The following is a 26,712-nucleotide window of genomic DNA, read 5'->3' as shown; positions in this document are numbered from 1 at the left end:
GCTGATGGCTACGAACAGTAATATTTTGAGAAATGGGGCGAAGTGGGAAGTGATTCTTGCATGATTGTATAGAGGAAGGTGCACTGAAAAGATTCTATTCTGTTAAAATACGGGACTCGTTGGGACTTGAAAGTTATTCCTTATCAATTTTAAAAAATGTCGTAATTTTCCTGACTATTTTCAGAATTATTTTTTAATAGATTATTTACATTAATTACTAATAGAAGATGATGTTTAACGCAAAAGATTGGCCTTTAACTTTGTGACGAAGCCACGTCACGCGTCGTGCGAGCATGCGGCGCAGATCGGTTAAGCCGAGTTCTGACCGCGACCGCTAGGCGGCCGCGAAACCGCAAATTGTCTCGCGAGCAAAGATGTACGATCTGTGAATATAAAGAGGACAGCGAGCAATGTGGACAGCTCTTGTACAGTACATAGTAGTGTGCAAACACCGCCGGAACGTACATCCAAGACGCTCTTTTTGTATCCATGAGGTGTGCACGTGTCGACCATAGTCGAACGGTGCCGATTACCAACCTTCTTTCCGAAATAGGCCGAGAGCAATCTTGCGCCCTACGTTGCCGATAAGGTGTCTCCGCGCTCAATAAGGCCAGAGCCCTATTGCACATCGGAATTCTCTTGTACGACTCCCGGACGACGCGCCTTATAGACCGTCAGGGCAGAACGTTCACTACCTCCACATCCTCCGTCACCCAGCTCGTCGCAAGCGCCGCCGCCGCGTGAACTAACGCCGACGCGATCGAGCCGGACCGAGAACCCGCGACTCGTAATTGTATAGCCCAAAATAAACAATTCTTATTTATTAGAACCACGCCTCTAATCATTCGTCGAACCTGGCCTTACCGACTGAGTCGGCATCTAACTCTTTCTCCGTCCCACCGGTAACCGTCTCGCCAACCGGAGACGGTCACAACTTAAACAAAATCATATTTGGCTGCATCCCTTTATTTTTTCGACTTTTCCTTATAACTTAGAAACGAAGTTTCCCAAAAATTTGAACAAATAAGTGTAAAAAATATTAAATTATACATTATTAGAAAGGAATAATTTTATCCAATTTTTTATGTCAATTTCATTTCGACATCTTAAAAAGAAGACCCAAATGGCATCAAATAAATGAATCCGGCCCACTGTGCACCCTAACTCCCTCCCCCCGAGATTCAGCAACAAAGGACGACCAAGCGCGATCGTCGTCACCGCCAACTGGGGGACCAATCGGCTGTATTGCTTTGTGAAGCACCAGTGTGTCTCCAAGGTGAGGCCCATATTGAGACGCTGAAGCGCTCATCACCGTGGCGGACGTGCTTCCCGACGGCGGGGTCCGGCGTAACCGGCAGTGGTTATATTCATGAGGATGTATCGGTGGGCGGAGAGCGCATCCACCTCCGCCGCTACCTTCCAGTCAGACACAAGGCATACGGCTTGAGGGGTCGCCCATGTGAGATCCACAATGGACTTCCCCTGCGACCGCAAGCACGTGCTTACTGAGCCTCGGTTAATCAACCGCCTCTCGCAGATGTCCTGAGGCAGTCCCACACGACAGCGTGCGGGTTAACATTCCCTAGGATTAGCGTCGCACGAGATAGGCACCGGGAGACACACCCAGCGACATCGTCCAGGTACTCCCTGTACTCGATGGGACTGCTGTTGGGCGAGACGTAGGAACCCACCACAGTGATAGCCTCCACTATACCGTCACGAATCGCACGCCGCGCTCCAGGAATTGCCCAGTACGCCCACCGAGTTTGGGTGGTCGGCCACAACGTACGGCTCCACGACGACGGCCAACCCCATGTCGCACTCACGCAAGGCCTGCATCAGCAGATACTGCATTCGGCGGTAGTGGTTCAAATTTACCTAGAGTTACCGTGACATTAAAGAACATGTGTCAATAGCCCCCTCTAGGCTTTCCACAATTCTGGCTGGCGCCTCCACGAGCCCATGGGACTCACCTATCTTCCGTGCCACCACTGATTTTATTTTATTTTATTTATTTATTTCACGGGATAATCCCGTTAATTACAAAAATGACAAAAGTTAAAGTCTTACACATTTACACCAACGCTAAACATTTCGCAATCGATAACGCATCCCGTCGCCGAAAACATTTGAGGAAATCACGAAGGGATCCATATCACCGAATTGTACGTTGAACTGACGCATAGCACGGTTTATAGGGTCTGCCGTATAATTACTGTACGAAGGCATTCTAGTATCAAATTCCGGACGAATTATAAGATTGACCATGGGCGCATTAAACTTAATCTCCGCTACCTGATCCGAGCAGTCAATTTGGCTGCTCATTACCTTGTGCAGAAATAATAAATTTGACACTAACCTTCTGTTTTCGAAGGACATTAAATTTAGTCTAATAAGAAGAGGGCCGTAGTCGTGATCTCTTGCTGACAAGGGATTATCGAGCACCCAAGCAGCAAATCTTAAAAATGTATGCTGCACCCTCTTCATTAAATTTATATACCTTCGATGCCTAGGATCCCAGATAGTCGACGCAAATTCAACGTGCGGCCTAATGAGAGCAGTGTACAGTAGCCTTAGAGCAGTTAAGATCAGGTGAGCGGTCCGAGGACACTACCATCCATAGCGTCTTCTACGTGCTGCGTGGAAGAAGGGGGTGCTCGAAGCCAATGAAGCGGCGGACATGCCACGGATAGGGAAAACTCTAGTAGTGTGCTCTTAGGCCCTAAAGGTGAAGTTCCACGGCGCGTGCTCGGCGAGTCTTCTCGGCTCGCCCAGGTTCGGCGAGACGGCTTGGTGAGCGCGAGTCGGCAAGCCACGCGCCGTGGAATTTCACCTTAAGGGTATGAGCCTACACGCACACTACTAGAGTTTTCCCTATCCGTGGCATGCCCGTCGCTTCATTGGCTTCGAGCACCCACTTCCATGCAGCACGTACAAGACGCTATGGATGCTAGTGTCCTCGGACCGCCCACCTGATCTTTCCTGCTTTAGAGTATTTATATTCCGAAAATGCTTCGCGAATCTTGATACGAAACCTAGCATCCTGCAGGCCTTGTTCGCAATTTTAGTGTAATGTCCCCTGAAGTCCAAGCATGTTGATAAGGTGACGCCAAAGTCAGTAACCTCCCACACCTCTTCAAGCAGAGTATTCTGCAGTCTGTATAGGACTACCACATACTTCCTAGAACGGGAGAACCTCATCACCACACACTTGCCCATGCAGAGCGACATATTGTTACCAAGGCATGGCTGCCCAAACCTATCAAGATCACGCTGCATATCATGCGCATCCTGTTCGGAACTGATTCTTTTAAATATTTTAAGGTCATCCGCATACAGTAGATATCTAGAATTACGAAAGAGACGGCCTACATCGTTAATAAATAAGTTAAGAAGCAGCAGACCGAGATATGTGATCCCTGTGGTACACCCGAGGGGACCATAATCGGTACCGACTCTTACTCGCCTACTCTTAACCGTTGCTTCCGGCCACTGAGTAACTCTCCATCCATAAGAAAAACCGGTCACTAAAACCCCAAGAAGACAACTTCGATATTAAAATACCATGATCGACCGTGTCAAACACTTTGCGAAAGTTGGTAAAGACAGTGTCCACCTGATAAACCGCTAAATTAGTTACAGCGGAGCGTTTGGAGATAAAACCATCCTGATACAGGAGCAGGATCCGAGGACAGGGGTGCTTCGGCCCCCGCCCCCTTCTTCTTCGCCTTGTCGTTTGGGGATGGGTGAACACATAGCTTGCTCCACACCCTGTGCCCAGATGGCCTCCACAGGTCCGCGGAGCGGATATATAAGGAGGGCCGGGCATAGGCTCGCCCTGTGGCACGGGTCCCCACAAGCGTGCAGCGGTCGCTTCTATCAGCGGTGCTTGCACTATTACTGGACAGAAAGAAGGCTCCTGGTAGGCGGTGCAGTCCGCCGCTAGCTCCGCCTGAACCTCCCCCTGTTACATTGTAGTAAGTAGATGTGGCCGATTCCGCCAATATAAAAAATACGTGTGCTCTGTTGTTATGAATGTGCAATCGTCATAGCGGCGGACTGCACTGCCTGCCAGGAGCCTTCTTTCTATATACTAATAGTATACCGCTGTCTGGGAATAGGTCACGTCAGGACTCTCTCCACCGTTGCCAACTTGTGCGCCACGGTCAAGGGTCACTGAACCTAAATACATATGTGCCTTGATTGGGGGGGGGGGGCAGACCGGACTTCCCCGGTCTTTACCTCCACCAACGCTGCAACGGCGGGGGCCACCTCCTCCGCCCGAATCGCGTCGCCCAATTCTACCACGCACATTCCCGCGCGTTGTTCGGTGCAGCGAGCGACCCTTACGCCAGTCCCCTCGAGCACTTGGCTGAGGTCTGTGCGCCACCGTCGGGACCGGTGATCTTTAATATTACACCCCCCCCCCCCCGGTTACCCTCCTCTTTCGCCGCACTTCGCCCATTCCGATCGCCGCCAGGCCATCGCCGTTGTGTGCGAGTGGGCGGAACCCGTCTCGACGGTGAGGGTGACCGCTGCTGTTCTTGAGGGACACCAACATGTCCGCCAGCTCCGACGTCCTCTGCCGGGTAGCCCACATCAACCGGACAACCGGTCGGGTGACCCTCGGTGTCGGAGCAAGCCCCTCAGCCGTCAAACGGTGCGAAGACCCGCCCGCCCACAGCGGTTGACGGCCGTTGCAGACACGCCACCGCCTTCTCCATCACCTTAGAGTTTGTATTCAAATCCATTATCATTCCCACAAGAAGTGCGCAATGAAAGTCACTCGCGGTATTGCCGTATACCCGGGAAAGCCTTTTCTGGGTGTCGGCAGAGGCCCGGTAGATTAACCCTAACGACTGATGCTCTCACCAACCCATAATACTGGCGCTTCCAAGCGAGTGAGTGCCCCTTCGCTACGCCGAGAGCTTGAGGTTGTAGTGTTTTTGTAGGGGTTTATCTCCTCGCAGCCCAGCCAGGTCAGGCAAGCCCCCCCCCCTCTACCCCACTACCACGGGACCGAGTCCCGACAGATTTTTACGACGCCAGCGAGTCTCCAGTTGGCTGACTCTTACGCCATGTAACTATCACCCCTGTTATGAACTGCGTGAGGGGAACACCCGCGCCCTTTACGGGGATCATCTGGTTATGGAGCCGTCCTTCCGCGACAAGATCAGCAGTGTTGCGCGGCAACGAAGTCCTGCGACGTTGCCATGAGGTTTGGGTTTTCCCAACTTTCCCCGGCGAATGGCCTTGACCGTTGTTACTGGCTTTCCGAAGGGTAGGCCAATTTTTCAGGGACGCAATTCAAATATGCACGCAATCGGATTTGGTAACAGAATCGAACAACATATATGATGTTTTGATTCAAAAAGTATTTGTTGCACAATATTTATATACCCATTGTTATTACAAATTTAATTATTCTACGCGGCTTTTACTCCGGTTTTCTAATCTTTCTGAGCCTCTTGTTGGCATATTTTTCTTAACATCGTGATTCCGACGGAATTAGATTTAAACTCGAACCGTCATCTTAGATCGCGGCAGGGAGTCTTTTCAGCTTCCTTTTATTGCCTTATGGCTTAGACTGCAACTATCTGCGAATGAGCGGTAGGGGCGCGCAGTCCCGAGAGGGGTCGCTCATACGTAGCCTGTATCATTCCCCGCGCCGCAGTAAGATCAGAAGAAGTAGCTGGGATAGCGTTCATTTCAGACCGAGTTACAAACCCCGTCCTTAGATCGTGACAACACTGCGCAACTGAAACTTCGGTTAAATGGTGTTCGAATAATCGAGGTTTTATTATACCTGCTTGCTGTTACAATAAAACAGTATTGTTCATAGTAGCTGATACTCGAAAAACTTCAATTTCAAATGAGAGTGTCTATTTAGTTGATAGTACCTAACTCAGCGAGGGCCCGTTGGGCCATTATGGAGTTCGAGTGCCATAATGTTTACCAGAGCGGCGCGGAAGGGGCGATCGAAAGCCAATGATGACGTGGGCGTGGAACGGATGGGAAAAACTAGTAGTGGCTAGGCTTGAATGACTGGGATTCTTGGGGGCCCGAATCCCAAGGGGTCCATTTATTTTAGCCTATGAGTAGGAGCTTGCACCGCATACTACTACTTACAGTCTTACGGTTTTCCCTATTCGTTGTACACCCGCGGTATCATTGGCTTGGAACTCCCCTTCCGCGCGGCTCTGGAAAACACCATGGAAGTCGGGCTCCTTAATGGCCCAACTGGCCCTCGCTGACCTTACTGGAAGAAATTCAATTTTGTGCTACTTCACGAATTCAACCACAAATTACTATAATTTATCATTAATTTGCACAAATAGTGAAAAACTAATTTGTATTACGAAACTATGAAGTTTGAGGACAGCTGTTGATATTTAAAAGAAAGCAAGTTCCTACACGTAACTTTTGTATACCTTCCTAGGTTCTAAATTGACACTTAATGCCGTGGTTACGTCGCTTACGAGACAATTCGGGATGAAATAACGAATCTAAATCGCCTTCAACAGATAGTCATGACAGAACTGTTACACACCACACAATACAATTAATATGTATATGTAACAATTATAATTGAAAATATTTTGTAATATTTTACAGGAGAGATCGCTATTCGGGTGTTTCGAGCATGCACAGAGCTGGGCATTCGTTCAGTGGCCATTTATTCGGAACAGGACAAGATGCAAATGCACAGGCAGAAAGCAGACGAGGGTTACATGGTTGGCAGAGGGCTTCCACCCGTCCAGGCTTACTTAAATATCCCAGAAATTATCAAAGTCGCGAAAGAAAACGACGTGGACGCCATTCACCCGGGTTATGGCTTTCTGTCTGAACGATCAGACTTTGCGCAGGCAGTGACTGACGCTGGGATAAGATTTATTGGTCCCAGTCCAAAAGTTGTCCAGCAAATGGGAGACAAGGTATACATTTCTTTTAAATTTGTCATATTTTAGAGAAAAATTAATTTAACAGGGCTTGTGTCAAGAATTTTTCATTGTAGTGCAGCGGAAACTACAAGCTGTATCATTAAATGTTTTCCTGTATTTTGTTTTATCAGTGCATTTGTCATGTAAATTTTATACACTGTGATAAATGTTGAATTTTAGTTCAAAATTGAATGCTGGGTTGTTTTGTGTGATGATGTTTAGTGATCTTATGAACTATAGTCATAGTGATGCAGAGGATGTAGGAAGTTGAGTCACAAGTTGTTTATTTATTGCTTTTTGAAATTGGAATGTCTTAGAGAAGTTAATTCTATAACATCGTGTCTTAATAAGAGCCCAATAATTGAACACTTACTGCTATGAAATTGTTTTCTTTTCAAGAAAAAAGTACCTTAGGCATATCGAAGTAGAAACATTAACTATTAATTTTTCTTTCATTTATAGTAGACTTTTTCGTGGAGATCCTAAGTAGGTAGATCAAGTTTATTTATTGTTTTCTTGTAACATTTAAATGACTTGTACCTTTGCTTCATTTAGTAGATTATTTTCACTTAAATATTCACTTCCTGTTTAAGGATCACTGAATACATTAACTCATAAATTCAATTCTGATCCATTTTGACACATAGATTGCTAAAAGATATTTCAGACACATTTATTTTATCGGCCAACATTCAAAATGTATTCTTAAATTTGACATTGAAAAACTTACTTCGTTAAATTCCTCGAGAATTAATAGGGACAGAACAAATGTAAAATATAAAACGTACTTAGTCTTTCACGAATAATAAGATGACCCGAAGAAAAATGTTATTATGTCATACGTGGCGCCCCTGTATCATGTTAGATCATTTTTTCATAAACATCTCATATAGAACATATGTTTAAAATATGGCAAATGTAAATAACAAACCAAGTTATATTTACACAGCAAAATGGGGCAATATTCTTTTACACTTATTTTATTTTATCAAGAGTATCGATTGTTAAAAAATGTATTTTAATTTATAATGAACAACTAGGTGGCTGCGAGACAAGCTGCAATAAATGCTGGAGTGCCAATTGTCCCAGGAACAGATGGGCCAGTGACATCGTCCGACGAAGCAATGGAGTTTTGCATGAAACATGGACTTCCGGTCATTTTCAAAGCCGCGTATGGCGGCGGAGGAAGAGGTAACGTTTTCCAATTCTTATTAACAAAGGATTTAGTTCCGTTTTCCATTTGAAATGCAGTCCCTCAAGTATTTTTTTATTTTTCGTTTCACAGGTAAATTAAAGTACATAATTCTAAACACATTTTCATGAATATCAGTACCTACCGTTAATTCAACGCTTACGATGGTTGTTAACTGACCGTTCTTACGTTACTCTTTTACATACAGCAAAAATATCAACTTCTATCTACAAAATTGCGATCGAGTGGTTGTATTTCATGCATTCGATTCGAAGTTATGATCATTTGAAGCCAACAACATTCAATTTGTCACCCGGTGTAGCTTCCTTTTTATCTGCATTTATTCAACTTTCCGATCAGATGACGGAAATATAATTATGCTTTTCGGAATTCCTAGAACCTATAGATTTATGATTTGCAAACATTTTACGCTGGCAGCAGAGGCTAAAATTGGCCATTTTCTACCAGTGTCCTTTGTAATAAGCAATACCTCTGTCCGTTTCTAAATTCCGAAGATTTTCTGTATAAACGTGTAAATGAAGACTTTATATGTATGTTGAAAATTTTGAAACACTTACAGAAATGCGTACTTTACAATTTAGCTGGTAACAATAAGAATCCAGCGTGAGTGGATTACATCCATGCTGCAGTAGGTCCAATGAAAGTGTCAGCTTGCTAAAAGATTTATGCTGTTGAACTCATTAAGAACGAGAACTCTACGTAACCGTGTTAAAACCCCAGTAGGTACTATATCAATTGTGCAATTCGTTCATAATAGATAATAGATACTGCAAAGACTTGACATACTTCATGCAGTGTTTTGTTTACCTTAAGCCGGCTGCACATGGTCCGGTAGACCTGCACAGGGGTGGATATGCAGACATGCCAGTGCAGGTCTACCGGGTGCCCGTAGTGCACCCACACGATGTTTTAACCTGCCAGTATTCACAGTTTTATCGGCTGAACATGACATCGACAAACGACGCTTTAGCGATAGTAGGCCTATTCTTAGCTAGAGAAAAGTATTCGCATATTAACTTGTTAAGTGAATTACAGTTTGCACTTAGAGGTTGGAATAATTATTTAACAATGAATGAAGGAACCTACTTAAAGCTATAGGAATTTCTTTAGTTACTCGATTAATGGGGAAAAACACTGTAACGGTCCGAAAAGTAAGGGTGTTTGCGGGAATTTTTTTCAATGAAACAATGCATGTAAATCAGTGTATTGCTTTCGAGGAATGGACGCGAATGGGACAAGCGAATTTTTAACGAAACCCAGCAGAAAATGTTGGGTTCGATTTGTATAAATAAATTCCAGAATATTAGCTATGAGTGGCCAGTCATTTATATGAAAAATGGTTTCGTACACTAAAATTATGAAGTCGTCGGATCAATTCGTTCTTCTTTTAAATAGTCGATCTTGATGAAAGTAATACAAAAGTCTTATGCGTTATTGCCATAGGATCAATAATTAAACCTTAAATATTTAAGAAAGAGTCCTCAAAAATAAAAATTACAATTTTTTCGCCTTCATAAATAAAAAGTGTTCGAGAAGGATTTAAACTTTCAAAATTTGAAAAATAAAAATATATTTCTTTTTAGTTTTTCGGACTTTTTTCAAAAACCGTTTGTTGCACGAGAAAAAATAACACAACATAAAAGATGATTCTAGTGTGCATCTACAACTTTTGTGTGACATATTTTTTATGTAATCAATAATTTGGAGGATATTATATGAAATCGACTTTGTGAGCTGTTATATAATTATTTAAATGTTCAAAAGCTCAGGGGCACATTTTCCCGTTATCAAATCGGGCTCAAGCTTTACACAGATTTGTTTTTTATTATTTGGAACTATTCTGGAGGGGGGGGGGGGCACGAAGAAAATCTTAAAAAAAAATTTCACGAAGAGTAAAGAAGAAACACCCTAGTGTACAGGCAGGCATATCTGACAGGTCTGCCAAACGAGGGTAGCCGGCTTTACTGGCAACAAAGGCATGAAGAAACCTAAAGAAACATTCAGCAATAAGCGGCAACTTTTTCAAGAAACATGGAACGTCAACAAAAAGTTCCTCGTTCTTACTGTAGCGAGGACGCAGCTTTACAGTTTAAATGTGTTTGCTCAAGAAAAAGAAGCACCACTTAGAGACCCTGCAACGTGTAAGGGACATTCCATGCGAACTCGGACAGATTTCGGAGTAAGTTTTCGTAGATTGCTGAAATTTGAATATGTTGTAGTCTTTAATGATATTTAAACGTACCTCGAAGGATTTTTCAAAATTTTAGAAAATGTCGATTTTACAGCTATTTGAAGTTAAGTGCTACCTTTTTCTCAATACATTATAGCTATGGAAGTAGTAAACGGATGGAGATGGGCTTTACGGTGCTTATAGGGAAGACATTGAAGTTTTAAGAAAAAATTATTTCAGTTTAAAAACAAAATTTGAACCATTTTTGTGCAGTGATGCAATGAAGTAAATATATTGAACTACCTATATGTATAGTAGATTGAGTTTCTGCCTTTCATTCCAAACCTTGTGTGGCCTTGAAGATCATAGTGTACCATATGGTTGAATTTGTCTTGAAAGTCGCTTTCATATTGGGTATGCAAATATATAGCATTCCATTTAAAAAACTAAAAGTCACCTTCGTTTCAAGGAAAATATTGCGAACACCAAAAATTGAGATACCGTATTATGTTGGATATAAAACACAGTAAGAGTTTTCCTCCTTCAGTTTTTTTCAAATACTTACCATTTTCGAGAATCCTGTATAAGAATATCAGGTATAGCCGCTTGGCCGCTGCGAGTACCGCAGTGCTGGGCGACGCAGCGTCAACTTTCGACAATTTTTACAAGGCCAATTTTCAAATGTTCATATTTTTGAAAATTTATCCATCAAGGGAAAGGATAGAAATATATTCCCCTTTTTTTAGATTTTTAAAATCGCGCCGATGTTAAAAACCTGCATTTGTTTAAAATAATTGCAAAAAAAAGTTCAAATTTTTTTTTTTTAAATGCAATAATTTTTTCTTAAAACTTCAATACCTTCTCTATAAGCACCGTAAATCTCATCTCCATCCGTTTAATACTTCCATAGCTATAATGTATTGAAAAAAAGTTAGCACTTAACTTCAAACAGCTGTATAATCGTAATTTTTAAAATTTTTGAAAAATCCTTTGAGGTACGTTTAAATATCACTAAAGACTACAAAATATTCAAATTTCAGCAATCTACAAAAACTTCCTCCGAAATCTGTCCGAGTTCACATGGAATGACTCGTAAACCTTTTCATTGATAGGACTTTGTTAAAAAAAAAGGGGAAACATCATTTTGTGTATGCCCTCAGGAATGCGAGTGGTAAGGCAAATGGAAGAAGTCCGAGAAATGTTCGATCGTGCATCATCGGAGGCGGCAGCCGCATTCGGAAATGGAGCCATGTTCATTGAAAAATTCATCGAGAGGCCGAGACATATCGAAGTTCAACTGCTTGGGGACACTGCTGGCAACGTCGTTCATCTCTACGAACGTGATTGTTCCGTACAACGTCGCCATCAAAAGGTCAGTACACGACGACAATTGAGGATTCCTGAATTACAATCATTCATAAAATGGCTCCCTTCCTCTACCTACTTCGCAGGATATTTACACGAATATTTACCCCCTCAATTTGACTCATACAGTATATGCAGCGAATGCAGGAGTTGCCTAAAATCTGAATATTCTAACCATCCCGCAAAGAATAGGATCATAGTGCACTTACGTTTTGTGTTGGCATATAATAACAAGACAGCAAATTTAAAAAAGTTATTATGGGTTAATGCATATGGTATATTTAATCATGAAGTCACTAATTTATAGGTGTTGCGCATACCAAAATTAAGCATTATATTTTTATAATGCATTGTAACGAGTAGGTACTACTAATGATAATTTTTCGCAATGAAATTATTTATCTATCGAAACAAGTAAATAAATACAAATCCAGAGTATTGCTGCATTCTTTTTAGTAAGATGTTAGTGTTTAACCGCAATTCGCGACCACTTCGACTGCATCCGTGTATATGGTTCTCAGGAAACGAGGTCAGCCGTAGAAAAATGCAGAATGACATTAGTGGAAAAGAGGAGTAATTAAAAAATTCTAGGGCGGCGTATTTGTCAAGGCACCGCGAATCCACGTTCGTACAACATGGAGTCGCAAAGTCATTTGAAATGGAGATTTCGTTTCTGTTGCGTAGAATCGTCGACCATCGAACGCATTCTAATTACTTTGCTAATTACAAATGGATCTTCCAGGTCGTCGAAATAGCTCCTGCGCCGCAATTGGACCCCAAGGTCAGGAACAAGATGACCGACCATGCTGTGAGATTGGCGAAACACGTCGGTTATTCTAATGCTGGCACCGTGGAATTTTTGGCTGATGAATCTGGGAACTTCTACTTCATTGAAGTCAACGCCAGACTTCAAGTCGAGCACACAGTGACGGAGGAAATCACTGGGTAAATTACTTTTAGTTTTAGAAACAAATAATGTTTCTATTCATTCGACACAGTACTAGAAAATTTTATTACATCACCCACAAATTGATATAGTCTGCACAATATTTGTGGTTACGTGATTAATAAAGTTGTTAGTGTAGAACTTATTTTGACCAGGACAGCATCAAGCACTGATACCTATTTAGTCAACAATCAGGCAGTAATGTTTCCCTAATAGTATTAATATTGGCTGTACTTCCGAATGGCCCCAGTGGCCGATCGACACGAGATTTGTGGGGAGGGGTGGGGAGGGTGTTTGGACCCTAAATCTAAAATTGTTGCTTCGGGAATTTATTAGTTTACGAGATATTAATAAAAAACTTTTAGTATTTCTGTTGACTAATTCCGACATCACGCATTCCACTTTCCAACTTGTTCTGGATATTAGTATTGGTTGGGGCTAGATTAGTGCAGGGGGCGCGTAAAGCAATGTAAGTTTGGAGATTTGAACCAGAAACTTAGAGATGCAATCTATCCTATTATACTGGGTGGATACTACTCTATTGATAGTCATTATTCTAGGGGGGTGATTCTACAGGCTAAAATAAGACGAAAATATAGAATACAATTTTTTAATATCGCGCTTCGTTTTCGAGAAAATTGGCTTTGAATTTCAGCTAAATATGCATGCCATTTAGGCGCCTGAGGGGCACGCGGAGGTAAGGGGAACGCGTCCAGCTGTCCGTAGGACAAATTGGGGGGAGGGCAGGATGAAACCCCGTTAGGGCTATGTAGAAAAAATTAACAATAATTTTTTATTAATATTTCGGAAACTACTAAATTCCCGAAGCTACAATTTTAGATTTAGGGTCCACACCCCCTCTCCACCCATCCCCTCAAGCCTCGTGTCGATCGGCCACTGGGGCCATTCGGAAGTATATCCTTAATATTAAGTGAAGTATAAGTGGTAATGTGTTAAATATTTGGATGATGCAATAAATATTTTTATTAGTATATGTTATTATATAATACTTTAATGGTTGTACATTTCAGAGCAAAAACTTCCAAACTGATACTTCGTCACAAACATTTAAATGTAACATTTTATGAACACTAAAATATCACCTCTCGGTCACACTTTTTAAACTTGATGTCAAGGATTTTTATGAAATTGAAGTATCACGTAGGTAGTTCAGGTGGAATTTAGTCATCATTTTGGTGGTTTCGAATTTGTTTAATAAATACGGGCTCTCAAAGTTTACAATTTTTGTAGAGTGTTGTGCCACATACCTTTATTAATGATATTTATTTCATTTCATTTATCCAGGCCAATATTTTTTCATAGTATAATATGCTTGAACACAGTTGACCATACGAAACAACGAGTCATCTTTGAGATCTCATAAAATGATCTGTAAAGTCGTTTTTCTCGAAGACGAAGTCTGATATGCGAAAAAAAAATTGTACTGGATTTTCGACTTGGGTTTTCGTGGAAAATTACTTTTTCCCAGTTACACCATAATTATTGAGCTACCCTGTATATTTGAAGAAATACGACATATTCGTGTAATTAATTTGCACTCACAAATATTTAAAATTCACATGAAGCACATTCTTTGTGATAGACTCAAATACTACAATATTCGAATACTCATATAATTCAAACACTACTATATTCAAATTTCATACGGTGCATATTCGAATACTAAGGTCGTGTTCAGATATATTGGCCGGTGAGTTTCGTGAGGGGTATTCTCCCACCACACCGCTTGCCTGCTCGGTGCTCCTTTTCTCAACGTTCTCACTCTCTCTCGGGCTAGGCCTGCTCGTCGCGCGGTGATGATTCGGTGCCCGTGAGGTACGTATACACGCAGCGAAGCATCCCCACCACTTTCTCGTTTCTTTCTTGCTCTTGTTCCATCTCGCTCTCGCCTTCGCAGAACAAGAGCGAGTCAGAAGTGGTGGGGATAGCGCCAAGCTCCTGCCGTGTAGGCCAAACCGAGTTCTTAGCGTAGAAATACATACATCAGAATAGGTGTGCGTTAGGTCGGAAAAAATTCAGGAGCTTATTGGTCAGAACATTGATTATTTCTTGATAGTTTCATCTCGTATTGGTTTCGCATAGCTTCGTAACGCAAACAACTACTACGCTAAGAATAAACAACAGCCAGACTGCTTCGTCCAGGCGGAGCCGAGCAGCATTCACGTTACCCCACCATATCCTTTGGGGGCCCAGCAACTTCAACTGCCCATCCACGATCGTCAGGTGGTGGTGGATGATTTCTCCCCGCGCACTGCTCGCGAAACCGAACTCACCGGCCAATATATCTGAAAACGACCTTAATACTTCTCAAATACTACATATGTTTTAATACAGAAAAAATCGTCAAATAGTCGCAGCCCCAGTTACAACACATGCATCTTGTAATTCATAGAATGTTAACACTACTTATGGCGTAGTTTTAAGAAATGTCCCTTGTCGGTCAAGTTTTTTCGAGTGATCGCTTCTGACGAAAATTTTTTGTTGAACTCACTGAGCAAACATTCGGAGACACTCGGACAATACTTTCGATACTTTCCAAAAAATATCCCTGTGGAAATACGCAAAAACCGTGCATAGGATGCACATGCCTCGGCATGAAAATTCGCCAGTGCCGCTAAAACTATTAAAGTCGAAATTTCCTTCAGTTGTGTTATCCTCTTGCGTCTGAGGACTCGTTAGTAACAAATGTTTCAAGTTGTCATCAGAATAATCTTAAATAATTCTTTCAGAATCGATCTCGTGCAGTCTCAAATCCGTATTGCAGAGGGTATCACGTTACCCGAGCTGGGGATGACTCAGGAAAAGATCGTTCCCCAAGGTTTCGCCATACAGTGCCGCGTGACAACGGAAGATCCGGCGAAGAACTTCCAACCGGATACCGGGAGGATCGAGGTGTTCCGTTCAGGAGAAGGTATGGGCATCCGATTGGATGGCGCGTCCGCATTTGCTGGAGCGATCATTTCGCCCTACTATGACTCCCTTCTAGTTAAGGTATAGTATAATATAAACATTTGTGAGATCTTGAAATGACTGTCGAGACTCAGGGCATTTGAAGTGTTGAATATGTATATTTATTAACTAAGTAGCCTAAGTAATATTAAATGAAACTAAATTAGACTAAACGCAACTTTCACTAGGATTACCTTTTGACCGCAACTCGCAGGTCAAAGTTCTCGCACGATCGGCTTGTACGACACTGCCTGCCTCTAGCATTTTCCAGGCAGTCATCGTCACGCACCCCTCATTCACAAGCACGCACACACACACACACACACTATCATTCGTCTTAAAACTAAGCCACGTTACGCACTTGCGACAAGTTGCCGGCAACTTGGTGGACAAGAGACCAGAAACCTTTGTTGTTCGTCGCGACCAAGTGCGTACGAACTCATATATCCCCGTGTACCTCGTGGTCCTCGGCGACCAGGTCGCCGGCAACTTGTCGCAAGTGCGTAATGGGGCTAAACAGATGTCGACTGACCGACCCCTTAGCCGGGGTGGCTCCTACTGAAGTTTATGACACTACACATTTATATTCTTTTCGGTAAATATGTTGTCAAGGTCAGCGTCATTGGGGCTGGGTCTGGGTTAGGTCTGGGTTGCCAATATTTACCTTCTTTTCCTTTGCGCTGATCACAATGTTTAAAAGAACACTTGTCTGGAGAATTTGAGAAAGTTAACCAAATTTTTTGCAATGCAGAAAATAGTGTGCTTGAAATGTAATTTTCAACGCGATGGAATGGTTAATCTGTTTATATGTACGAGATTCTCAAGCAAATTTTAAAGGCTCAAAGCTTTAGTATACATATAGCATAAAATTGATGAAAATGATAGTCAATGCAAGATATTTGGTGAATAGATACAAATTTTATCGTTCTCGAAATAGGACTGTTTTCTCTTATTCTTTTCTTGACAAGAATAATTTTTTGAAAATTTAGTAGAGGAGGAATGGGAGGAAAATGGAAACGCGTGGGAAGTCTTATCACGACTGATATTGATTTGTGTAAGAATAAGGTCTACAGTGTTGAGCATGTACTTTTCCAAAATGAAAACAAAACTTTCTTGAGTGTATACGATTTTGTATACATATGTCTAAGTGTATTCACTTAGAAGGCACAAACCAAAAGTCATGCTTTTAGCAGTACCCAAGTTCTTGAAGAAATTCGAGAATGTACAAAAGATTAAGATGTCCACAGGTAGGTAGTTACGACTTGCGAGATTAGCAATAACAGTAGTAGGTATTTTTATTGACCGTCTGATTTAAATAGTATTAGATAATAGCAGTGTTAGGCCTACTTAAGATGACACACGTAGTGACGAAACACTGCGCGGTATGCTACCACAGACATATTGTAAACAATGACAACGTTCAAACAGAGCTACAGAATGTCTGGCGTTCGGCCACTATGTCTCATTAGCAGGTTTGGTCTACTTCTACAACTTTGATCTACCACTCGACACCGAATGGCATGTTACAAAAGACATACTACAGGACTACTCTCTATAAGTCCAATGATGGGATCTACTGTGAAGCATATACAGGGTGTCCCAAAATAATGGGACAATCTGAAATATTCAATATCCTGATGCAAAAAGACATCGAAAAGTCCTTTACTGTTTTAGGATTCGAGGCTTCGTTCTCGAGATATTAATAGTTGAATATTAGCGATGGAACTTCTAAGCCGCGCGGTTTAAAGCCGAGAAAGCTGAGCGCCGAGCAGTGACTGCTCGCACGCACACGCAGGAGACACGCATAGATACAGACCCACACACACAGTAAAGCCGTCTGTGCTGATTCGAACCGTGAAAATGGGTTAACGCGGTCGGCTTTACTGTGTGTGTGGATCTGTATCTACGTGTGCCTCCTTCGTGTGCGTGCGAGCGGTCACTGCTCTGCTCTCAGCTGTCTCGGCTCTAAACTGCGCAGCCCGAACGTTCCACCGCTAATATTCAACTGTTAGTATCTCGAGAACGGAGCTTCGGATTCCAAAACGGCAAAGGACTTTTCGATGTCTTCTCGCATCAGGATATTGCATGTTCCGGAATATCTCTCAATTCTGTGACACCCTGTCTCTACAGGGTGTCCCAGGGAATATTGTATATGCATTGACGACACTGCTAACAAAGTATCTGACAATCAGCTATATTATCTTTTGAGTGTCATCCGTTTCTAATGCCTAAAACATTCATATGTACTACAATCTCCTATATTCAACAATGTGTCTTTATAAAACATTATAACATAACTATTTAATGTAGCATCAAATCGAAGCTTCCGAAAGTAACCAATCTTTCACCTACACCTCCCAACATGCATCATTGGTAATAGAAATGCAAACCCCTGCTACCTGGCTTTTCTAACAGATAAAATCATAGTACTGATGTAAAGAACAAACGTGATATACAAGATTATACGTTTTCAAAATTATCAAATTCATCTTAATTTTTTTCAACTGTAAAGGCAAAAAGTATGTTCATAAAATGGCAGTTAGCCATCAGAAAGAAATGTCCAGTAAATCAACACAAGTGTCTAGCATAGGATTCTTTAACACCAGGGAATCTTTTTTATTTCCAGGTGATAGCTCATGCAGGTGACTTACAGTCGTCCTGCGCAAAGATGAACCGTGCTCTTCGCGAGTTTCGTGTTCGCGGCGTGAAAACGAATATCCCTTTCCTGCTGAATGTGTTGGAGAACCAGAAGTTCCTGAATGGAAACGTCGACACTTACTTCATCGACGAGAATCCACAATTGTTCCAGTTCCACCCTAGTCAGAACCGGGCGCAGAAGCTGCTGAACTACCTTGGTTCCGTTCTCGTAAACGGTCCTAGCACTCCTCTGGCGACCTCATTGAAACCTGCAGAGATAAAGCCTCATATCCCTCAGATTGCTCTAGGTATGGTATTCAAGCTTTCTTCAGGAGTAATTAACATTCGATTCACATATACTCGCGACACTGTAGACGAACTTTGAACACGTTGTTACTTCGGCCACGTAACCGGGACCAATGTGACTGAGTACAGTTCAGATATCGGAAGCACATGGAGGACTGCTTTTCATGCGAGGATCAGGAAGCCAATGGGTCCGACTTTCTTCTGTATTGTTTGTGCGTATGGGGTGTCTACTGGTGAATGCGTAGCGCGGTGTGTTTAAAGATTATGCCCATGGAGCACTGACCATGTATACTATTTCTTTTCTTTGCGGGAACTAGTGAAAAGGGGGATAGTACTTCGCGACTTTTGATTTCTACGTTTCCTTAAGTTTTAGCGCCGAGAAGGATTTCTGTGATGTTAACTTGTTCTATATGAAGGGAATTTATAGTTTTTCAATTAGGAATACACAGGGTGTTCGGTAACAGATAGTAGAAAATGAAATGGGTGAGTCTGACAAAATAAGACGAAAATTAAGAATAGAAAAATAGCGGTAGTGGTTTCGGTTTTTATTATTAAAGTTTGAAAATTCGGGTTATCATAAATATATTAATAAAGGAACGTGTAGAAGTGGTCGATGAATTTTAAATGCTGAGGAAACTTAGCAAATATTTCTTACTTGTAGGAAGATGATAGTGTTCTGATTGAATTATATTTTTGGTATAATATAGTTTAGTAAATTACGATTGACAAGATACTCTACGTCGATTTTCGTTTTATGCGTTATATTTATAGTGATTATTTACGAAACTTTTGTGACACGTCAGTACTCCATGAGACATGATATTATATAGATAAATTCATCTAAAGTGTTTTAACTCTTTGTGGTTCGTAACATAGCAGTTTAATTACTTTACTTTATATTATTTTATATTCATTGATCAAAACAACTGAAAATACAATTTACTGATAAGAAAAATTATTACACGCTTATCAGTACTTTAATAATATTTCAATTTTAAAGAAGCTGCAGCGTTGTAATTTCATGTAAATAAATTATTTTATAGTTAAAAACATCTGATAGATTGAGAGTGGGGAGGGTGGGGGGGGGGGAGTAACCAAACTGTATATGTAGTGGAATGTTTCGGAGCCCTTGAACAGTGATTTTGTTCAAAATGGAGTACATATGATTATTGCATAATATTTTGATTCGAAATAATAAACAATTCAACTATAATATCGAAACGTTTCATAACAGAGCAGCAATAATAAGCAATTTTTTTAAAGTGGAGTAGGTACTTTACTAAAGCTCAGTATTGAATATGAAAACGACTAAACAAGAAATAGGACATCTCGAAGCAATGCTTAGAAACGGACCCACAAAAAGTTAAATTCGGCTTTGAGTAGTAATTTACCGTTTGTGGAAAATTACTGTTTTGATATGTCTATCCTCGTGTACGTAATTTTCAATTTATATACATATCTACATCTTTTTTGCCTAATTCTTGTGAATTGATACAAGCGACAGTTAAGTTGCATGACTGTTCAAATGAATTTCTAAGGTTACTAAATTGTTGAGTAAAATTTCAGACTGACCATGAGTTAAAATAATACACAATAAATACAACATTTCAAGCAATTATATTTGCTACATACACTCTTTAGACAGGATACATAGAATTTTATTTGATCAAAATGGTGATTTCCTACATCGATTTCGTAAATTCTGAATTAAATTTTGATTGATTAAAACTAACATTCGTCGATTCATTTTGCAATAAAATAGTATACAAGAAAAATTTCTTAAGAATTTAAATATTTATTGACATATTTTCCCAAATTTTTCATCAAGATTTATTGCTGAAACTAGTTGAAACTATTAAATTCACGTCTTTTCTTATTACAGTCTCATATATTTTTAGCAGTTTTATATAAAAAGTAAATATAAATACCTAAGAAATATTGTTAATAAATACAGTGGAACAGTAAAATTTAGTTTTACGAAGAAAGAGAACATAGAATTAAGTATTCGAAACTTTAAGTATCTTACTAAAACAGTCGATAGTAGACACCCTGTTGGCTTAGTAAAACAATTTTCCACGCTTCTCTGCTGGGTACAAAGACAATTGCAATGGGATTCATACTATTAGGAGTTTCATGTTGCACTGTACTATATAGTTCCAAACTTCGGGCCACGGTTACTGCATTACGCGTGCACATGCCTCACATTTCTACACAAACACGCAAAATTCATTATATTGTAACACAAGATCGCGTGGCATGGTATTTTACGTGTTTACGAAGTGTTGTGATACCAGGTTTTCATTTCGTGGGCGAAATTCGAACGAACACTTTCTAATTTAAAACTTCTCTTGTGTCCATTAATTCGTAGCTATCTCGAGCTGGAGAAGTCCGGTTTCGACGATTGTCACCTTCTCATCACTGTTATTACTCCTCCTCTGTCGTTGAATAACTTTATTTTATTTTTCTTCTAGATATTAATACGATCTCTCGTAATTATACTTCATTGTTTATCGCATGCTTTTATCTTTTCGTTTGGCAATTTTTTTAGACTTTGCTAAGCTTGCAGCTGCAGAAGAGAGCGATCCGGACGTACCAGGTACGCTTAAAACGTATTATCATTTTCTCTGCATTTCGTTTTAAGGGACTCATAGATTATTTATTTCCGATAAGGGGAACCAGGTCATGATTTAAGATGGACCGAATGAAATGGTACGATTAATCGCTTGAACATCAATTCGTTGCTCTTTAACGTTTTCGTTGGTTTTAATTTGGTTTCCTCGCATCTTCGTAATTCGTCGGGTTATAAGGCAGAATTACGAATATTTTCTAAAAAAAATGAATTAAATCTCTCATACATATTATGTTAAGACAGTCAAGGGACATGAAGAGATCTAAGCAAATTTCGAAAATTTTTACAAAAAGTTATACATTTTTTTTAAACATTTTGTAAAATACATATCAGTTTTCAGCGATTCGTACGATTCATTTAATAATGAAAATAAATCAGCTCCGATTCGGAGACCATAACTTACTTGTTTAAATTTGTCCAAAAATACAGAAATTTAACTCTTCTGTGGCATACAGTTAATGTATTTTTAGTTTGAGATTTTTATTGCTTAGAGCTGTAATATTTGTTGGAGACAATGCTTTATTTCAATCCATTTGAAGGAGCATAAAATACTTCATCGAATGCTCAAAAAATAAAAATTGGATGATGCTGAACAAATACATGTGTCCCAGATCTGTATCTGACTTTAATTGAATTTTTATTAAAGATTTTACCTTAATTTAGAAATTTTTAAAATAAGCAAGTGGATATAAGGAATGTAAACATTACCAGACATTATTTTTTTGCTAGTTTGCTTGATTTACGAGATACGCACTTCATCTGAATGTAATAAAAATGAAAAGACAAGGGGGAGGAGGAAATTGAAGAGTGAAAAACATTTTGAAATACCAAAATACAGCTTTCATATAATTAACAACTGTGTTTCGTGTAACATTTCGAAGATTATCTTTTTTTTTTACAAATAGCTATGCTTAGTGGACAATTTTTTTGCTCGTATAAGACATGTACTTAGTTTTGCAAAATTCCCGCCAGAGGATGGGAGAGGTTTCTACTTGCTTCCGTTTTTTAATCGAATAGCGTGTTTTCATTTCCCTCGTATAGTACTTCTAAAAACAGTAAAAAACACTGATATGATTCTTCATACATTTTTTATTTCTTGCATAATTAAAAAAAGGGTGACAGAATATACCTTTAATATATAATTTGGTAAATTGAATGGTATCAAAAGCATCATGTTATGAATTTACACTCAAATTACATAATTAAATACATATTAATTTGAAAAGAATGTTTTAAAGTAGTCCATTAATATTACATTAAACGCTTATTAACATCTTTGTAGTTGACTATCAATGCATAAATAAATTTCTTGTTCATGTTTTCTCCTATTTCGTCCAATATACATTTAATTTTATTAAATATGAAAAATCAATTCATATAGTTGTTATCGATTTTTTAAATGACTATTAAGAAATGTAGAAACATACTTATGTGCCACTTTATTAGGGCCTTTTTTGGGAGGACCTTCGTTTCCACATTTTAAGAGTGGTCTGACTGTTACACATGTTTCACATAAAATGCGTATTAATTTTTAAAATGTGAACAAAAGGATATTTCCACTATTCCTAATAATTCCTGAGAAAACATCTTGTAACACTATGCGTGAAACATTCTGCATAATATCCCCCAAAATGAATAAAACATGACTTACAATCCATTTATTTCAAAACTACGAATCATTTTCAATATGTAGCAAAGTGTCATAACTTTTGGTTCTTAAATCACTATTTTATTTTATGCAATAGAACAAGAGATCTCTACCTAATATAACAACTTAGTTACAATTCGACAAATGGGTCACACAATTCTGACAATTCCAATACATGTACTTTTTGGGCTCCAGTTTCTGAAAGTATTTTTAATTCATCGTTGCAAAGATTAGTATACTAACATCGTTATTATATTTGTAATCGTTCTGCTCTCGACTATAAATAAAAACTTTTGATTTTATTTGCCATCAAAGAGAAGCAATTGAAAATCCTACGCGGCAGCTCCACTCGCAGGTAGAATTAATGTGACCGAGTGTCACAAATCTTTTTTCACGTACATAGGGATAATATAGGGCAAAGCGGGGTAATTCCGGCCACATAAGCTGTAAATGCTATAAAAATTGAACAAGTTACACATTTGTTAGTTTTTTTATATTAATTGATAGTTTGAGGTGTCCAGTTTGTATTAGTATGACCGAGAAAGCATAAATTTTCGTTGAAACAAAATTGGGAGCAATAACACAAAAATAGTCATTTCATGATTTTTCTTTATAAAAGAGATAGGAAAACTGTTAAATTAATAAAAAATAATACAATTTATAAAATTAATAAAAAATTGTATTACTTTTTATTATAAAATTAATTAGTACATATATCACAAGTGTATTCTTCAGGGGTATCCCATCCTGAACATTCTTCATGAGCCCATTGACCACATACTGTGCACCGGAACTACATTTCATCACCTTTTCTGAATTCTTTGCAAAATGGCCTTTGATTAATTTTCCTGGTTCCATTCTGCCTTCTTCGAAATTCTTTTATATGTACGTGGCATCTACGCCAGAAAGAAGCAATGTTAAAAGCTGGCTGGAATTACCCCACACCTCATGTTCAGATATTTGAAGTAATACACTGAATTGAATTTACATATCACCAAAAACCAAATGTGAGTTTGAAAGTAGAAACATTTCTCTATCTAATGAGATTAATATTAATAATTCATATCTTATCCATGTACTAACTTACCTTGCGTAACAATCGACCGCTGTTATAAGATTACGGTGCGAAATGAACACTCCCGGATTTGTTTCAAACAAAAGACTGCTATCGTCATAGAAACCATGAATATTAGCTCGCCGCATCATTAACAGGTGGCAGTACCAAAGAGTGTCAAGTTACGCGGTTTTTATTTAAAGAAATAGAAGTGGCCAGAATTACCAGCTGGCCGGAATTACCTCGCTTTCCCCTAATACAAAATAACAATCGGATATGCCTCAGCTACAATTGCTGCTGCTCCGATCATAGACATTTATCGGATCTCATGAAAAGAAGAAATAGAAGAAACTACCGTGAAGTAGTTTCAAGATGTTACTCTTCAATGGATCCCTCTCCCTTTTAACTCTTCTTTCAGCCAGTGCACGTACAAGCTTACTAACAACTTGCACGTGAAACTATCTCACAATTGACTTGGTGCTCCATGGTTTCAACAATCTTTCACGAATTTTTCAGGCGTCATGGACCCACCAAAAGGCTTCCGTCACATTTACAAGGAGAAGGGTCCAGAAGCTTTTGCCAAAGCCGTCAGACAACACAAAGGGTTACTCCTGATGGACACCACTTTCCGTGATGCTCACCAGTCTCTTCTTGCAACGCGCGTCCGGTCCCACGATCTTCTAACGATCTCGCCCTTTGTTGCGCATAAGTTCAACAACCTTTATGCCCTGGAGAATTGGGGTGGCGCCACATTCGATGTCGCCCTCAGGTTCCTCCACGAGTGCCCATGGGAACGATTGGAGGACATGAGGAAAGCTATACCGAACATTCCGTTCCAAATGCTTCTTAGAGGCGCCAATGCTGTCGGTTACACCAACTACCCTGACAATGTTGTCTATAAGTTCTGTGAGCTGGCTGTACAGACTGGAATGGATATTTTCAGGGTGTTCGACTCGCTGAATTATCTGCCTAATTTAATTCTTGGTAAGCTGTGGTAACAAGAACTTGCGATTTACTAATTATTTCAGTTTAACGATTTTTACGTTGATGCTTGGGGTTCTTTTGCTTACAATCACTGCATAAATTAAACTATTTGGGAACTTTATAGAGATTTTCTTTTCGAGTCTGCTAGGTTTGTGAGAAACTGTCGATCAGTTTCTCGCTGTTTAAAGCAAACGGAAGTTGTTTCTTCATTTAGTAGTTGAATTTGTTTAATTTTTTCTAAACATTTATTGTAACTCATTATTTATTAACATAATTTAACACTAAGCATTTTTGATTTTTGCAAATGTTTAAAAAAATTATTTTACTAAATAATAAATCACATTAGATATTCAGAATTTAACTGCAAAATCTTTAGTGCATACGTATATATAGTTCACAGTATCTGTGTACAAATTTAAAACAATTAACTAAAAACATAAAGTAATTAAGAGTTAAATAATACATAAACTGTAAATCAGAAAAAATATAAAATTCTCAGGAATGGAGGCAGCAGGCAAAGCTGGCGGTATTGTCGAGGCCGCCATATCGTACACGGGTGATGTGAGCGATCCAAAGAAGCAGAAGTACAACTTGAAGTATTACACGGACCTGGCGGACGAACTGGTGAAGGCTGGTACTCATGTCCTGTCGATCAAGGATATGGCTGGGCTTTTGAAACCGAAAGCTGCCAGTTTACTGATCGATGCGATTAGACAAAAGCATCCTGACGTACCACTGCACATTCACACACACGACACAGCTGGAGCTGGTGTGGCATCGATGTTATCTTGCGCAGAAAGCGGAGCTGATGTTGTTGACGTTGCCGTCGACAGCATGTCTGGAATGACCAGTCAACCTTCGATGGGTGCTGTAGTAGCCTCACTTCTGGGTAAGTCCTCTACTGACGGGCATATAGAGTTTGTATGCATTGATGGGTATCATCAGAATGGAACTATTTGTGTTTGCCTTATGTTTGGAGGTAATCGTAATCTGCAACTATGTATACCTGGGGTGATGTTTATGTCTACTAGGGGATAGAACTATAGCGGAGTCGTTTTGGATAAGGTCTAGGAGTTACTCTAATATTGTGAACAGTTTGATTTCTATCCTGTCCACAATTTTGGAATATTTTCATGCCGATATTTTTTGTCAAGCATAGGAACAATGGCTGCTCTAGTGTTTACTTAGAAAAGAAATCAAGCTCGGAGTTTACTTCATATTTCGCCGCTTCGGCGACCCTTCGCTTCTAGGGTGATCCTTAGCTATAAGGGTCAAATTTTTTTTTAATTTTATTTTTGTCTTACGCCCCCAAATTATGACACTTGGTGAGAAAATGATATGTGCAAAATTTCAAAGTTATTGGACAACGGGAACCCGTGCCGTATTTGAGTTAAAGTTTTGAAGTTTTAGTGATTTCTCGTAAATTTCGAACATAATTGTGTTCAGCTATTTTGGAAGTATCGACCGATATTTTTTAATAAAAGCACAATTTCTTGGGTCTATAAGAGTATCATTTGCGTGTGACTTCGAACAGTATATCTACTCAAACTCTGTGAATTGTACTTGAAGTTGAAAAATAAGGACCACCCTATTGCACAGCAGTCGAGCCTTCCACGAGTCATCTAGTAATGACAATTTTAATTTTTATATTCTCTATTAGATCTTCGTGAAAGTATTATCAATGGATTGGCGAAATTTTCCTGATAAATATGAGTCTAAACAAGATCCTTTTTGGGTTATCATTTATCATAGATGATGTATACTTGCTTTTCAGAATTCGGAAGCGATTCGAATTACAGATTTGTCTCGAAAGAAGGTGACGTGAGAAAGACTGAAGCGCGGCAAACCG

General features: G+C 39.8%; 1 protein-coding gene and 1 long non-coding RNA gene across 5 annotated transcripts in view; both read left to right on the top strand.

Annotated features, from left to right (window-relative positions):
• The window catches only part of LOC143374596 (uncharacterized), a 362,323-nt gene that overhangs the window by 303,831 nt on the left and 31,780 nt on the right, over positions 1 to 26,712 (top strand). The gene's annotated exons all lie outside the window — the stretch shown is intronic.
• Pcb (Pyruvate carboxylase) overlaps positions 1 to 26,712 on the top strand; it is a 112,520-nt gene that overhangs the window by 78,249 nt on the left and 7,559 nt on the right. For 3 of the 4 annotated variants that reach the window (XR_013086686.1, XR_013086685.1, XM_076822738.1), the window contains exons 3-11: positions 6,616 to 6,935; positions 7,982 to 8,132; positions 11,485 to 11,696; positions 12,432 to 12,634; positions 15,386 to 15,647; positions 18,232 to 18,550; positions 21,097 to 21,144; positions 24,396 to 24,863; positions 25,363 to 25,752. Coding sequence is in view for 2 of the 4 variants with exons in the window: in XM_076822738.1 (XP_076678853.1) it covers positions 6,616 to 6,935; positions 7,982 to 8,132; positions 11,485 to 11,696; positions 12,432 to 12,634; positions 15,386 to 15,647; positions 18,232 to 18,550; positions 21,097 to 21,144; positions 24,396 to 24,863; positions 25,363 to 25,752 (2,373 nt within the window). In the remaining 2 variants the exon portion in view is untranslated. The remainder of the gene's footprint in view (positions 1 to 6,615; positions 6,936 to 7,981; positions 8,133 to 11,484; positions 11,697 to 12,431; positions 12,635 to 15,385; positions 15,648 to 18,231; positions 18,551 to 21,096; positions 21,145 to 24,395; positions 24,864 to 25,362; positions 25,753 to 26,712) is intronic. The other variant, XM_076822739.1, reaches the window with a different exon arrangement.

The sequence above is a fragment of the Andrena cerasifolii genome, chromosome 11 (genome assembly GCF_050908995.1).
Source record: "Andrena cerasifolii isolate SP2316 chromosome 11, iyAndCera1_principal, whole genome shotgun sequence".
NCBI lineage: Eukaryota > Metazoa > Arthropoda > Insecta > Hymenoptera > Andrenidae > Andrena > Andrena cerasifolii.
The sequence above is the reverse complement of the archived record's forward strand: the minus strand, read 5'-3'. Positions and strand labels throughout refer to the sequence as shown.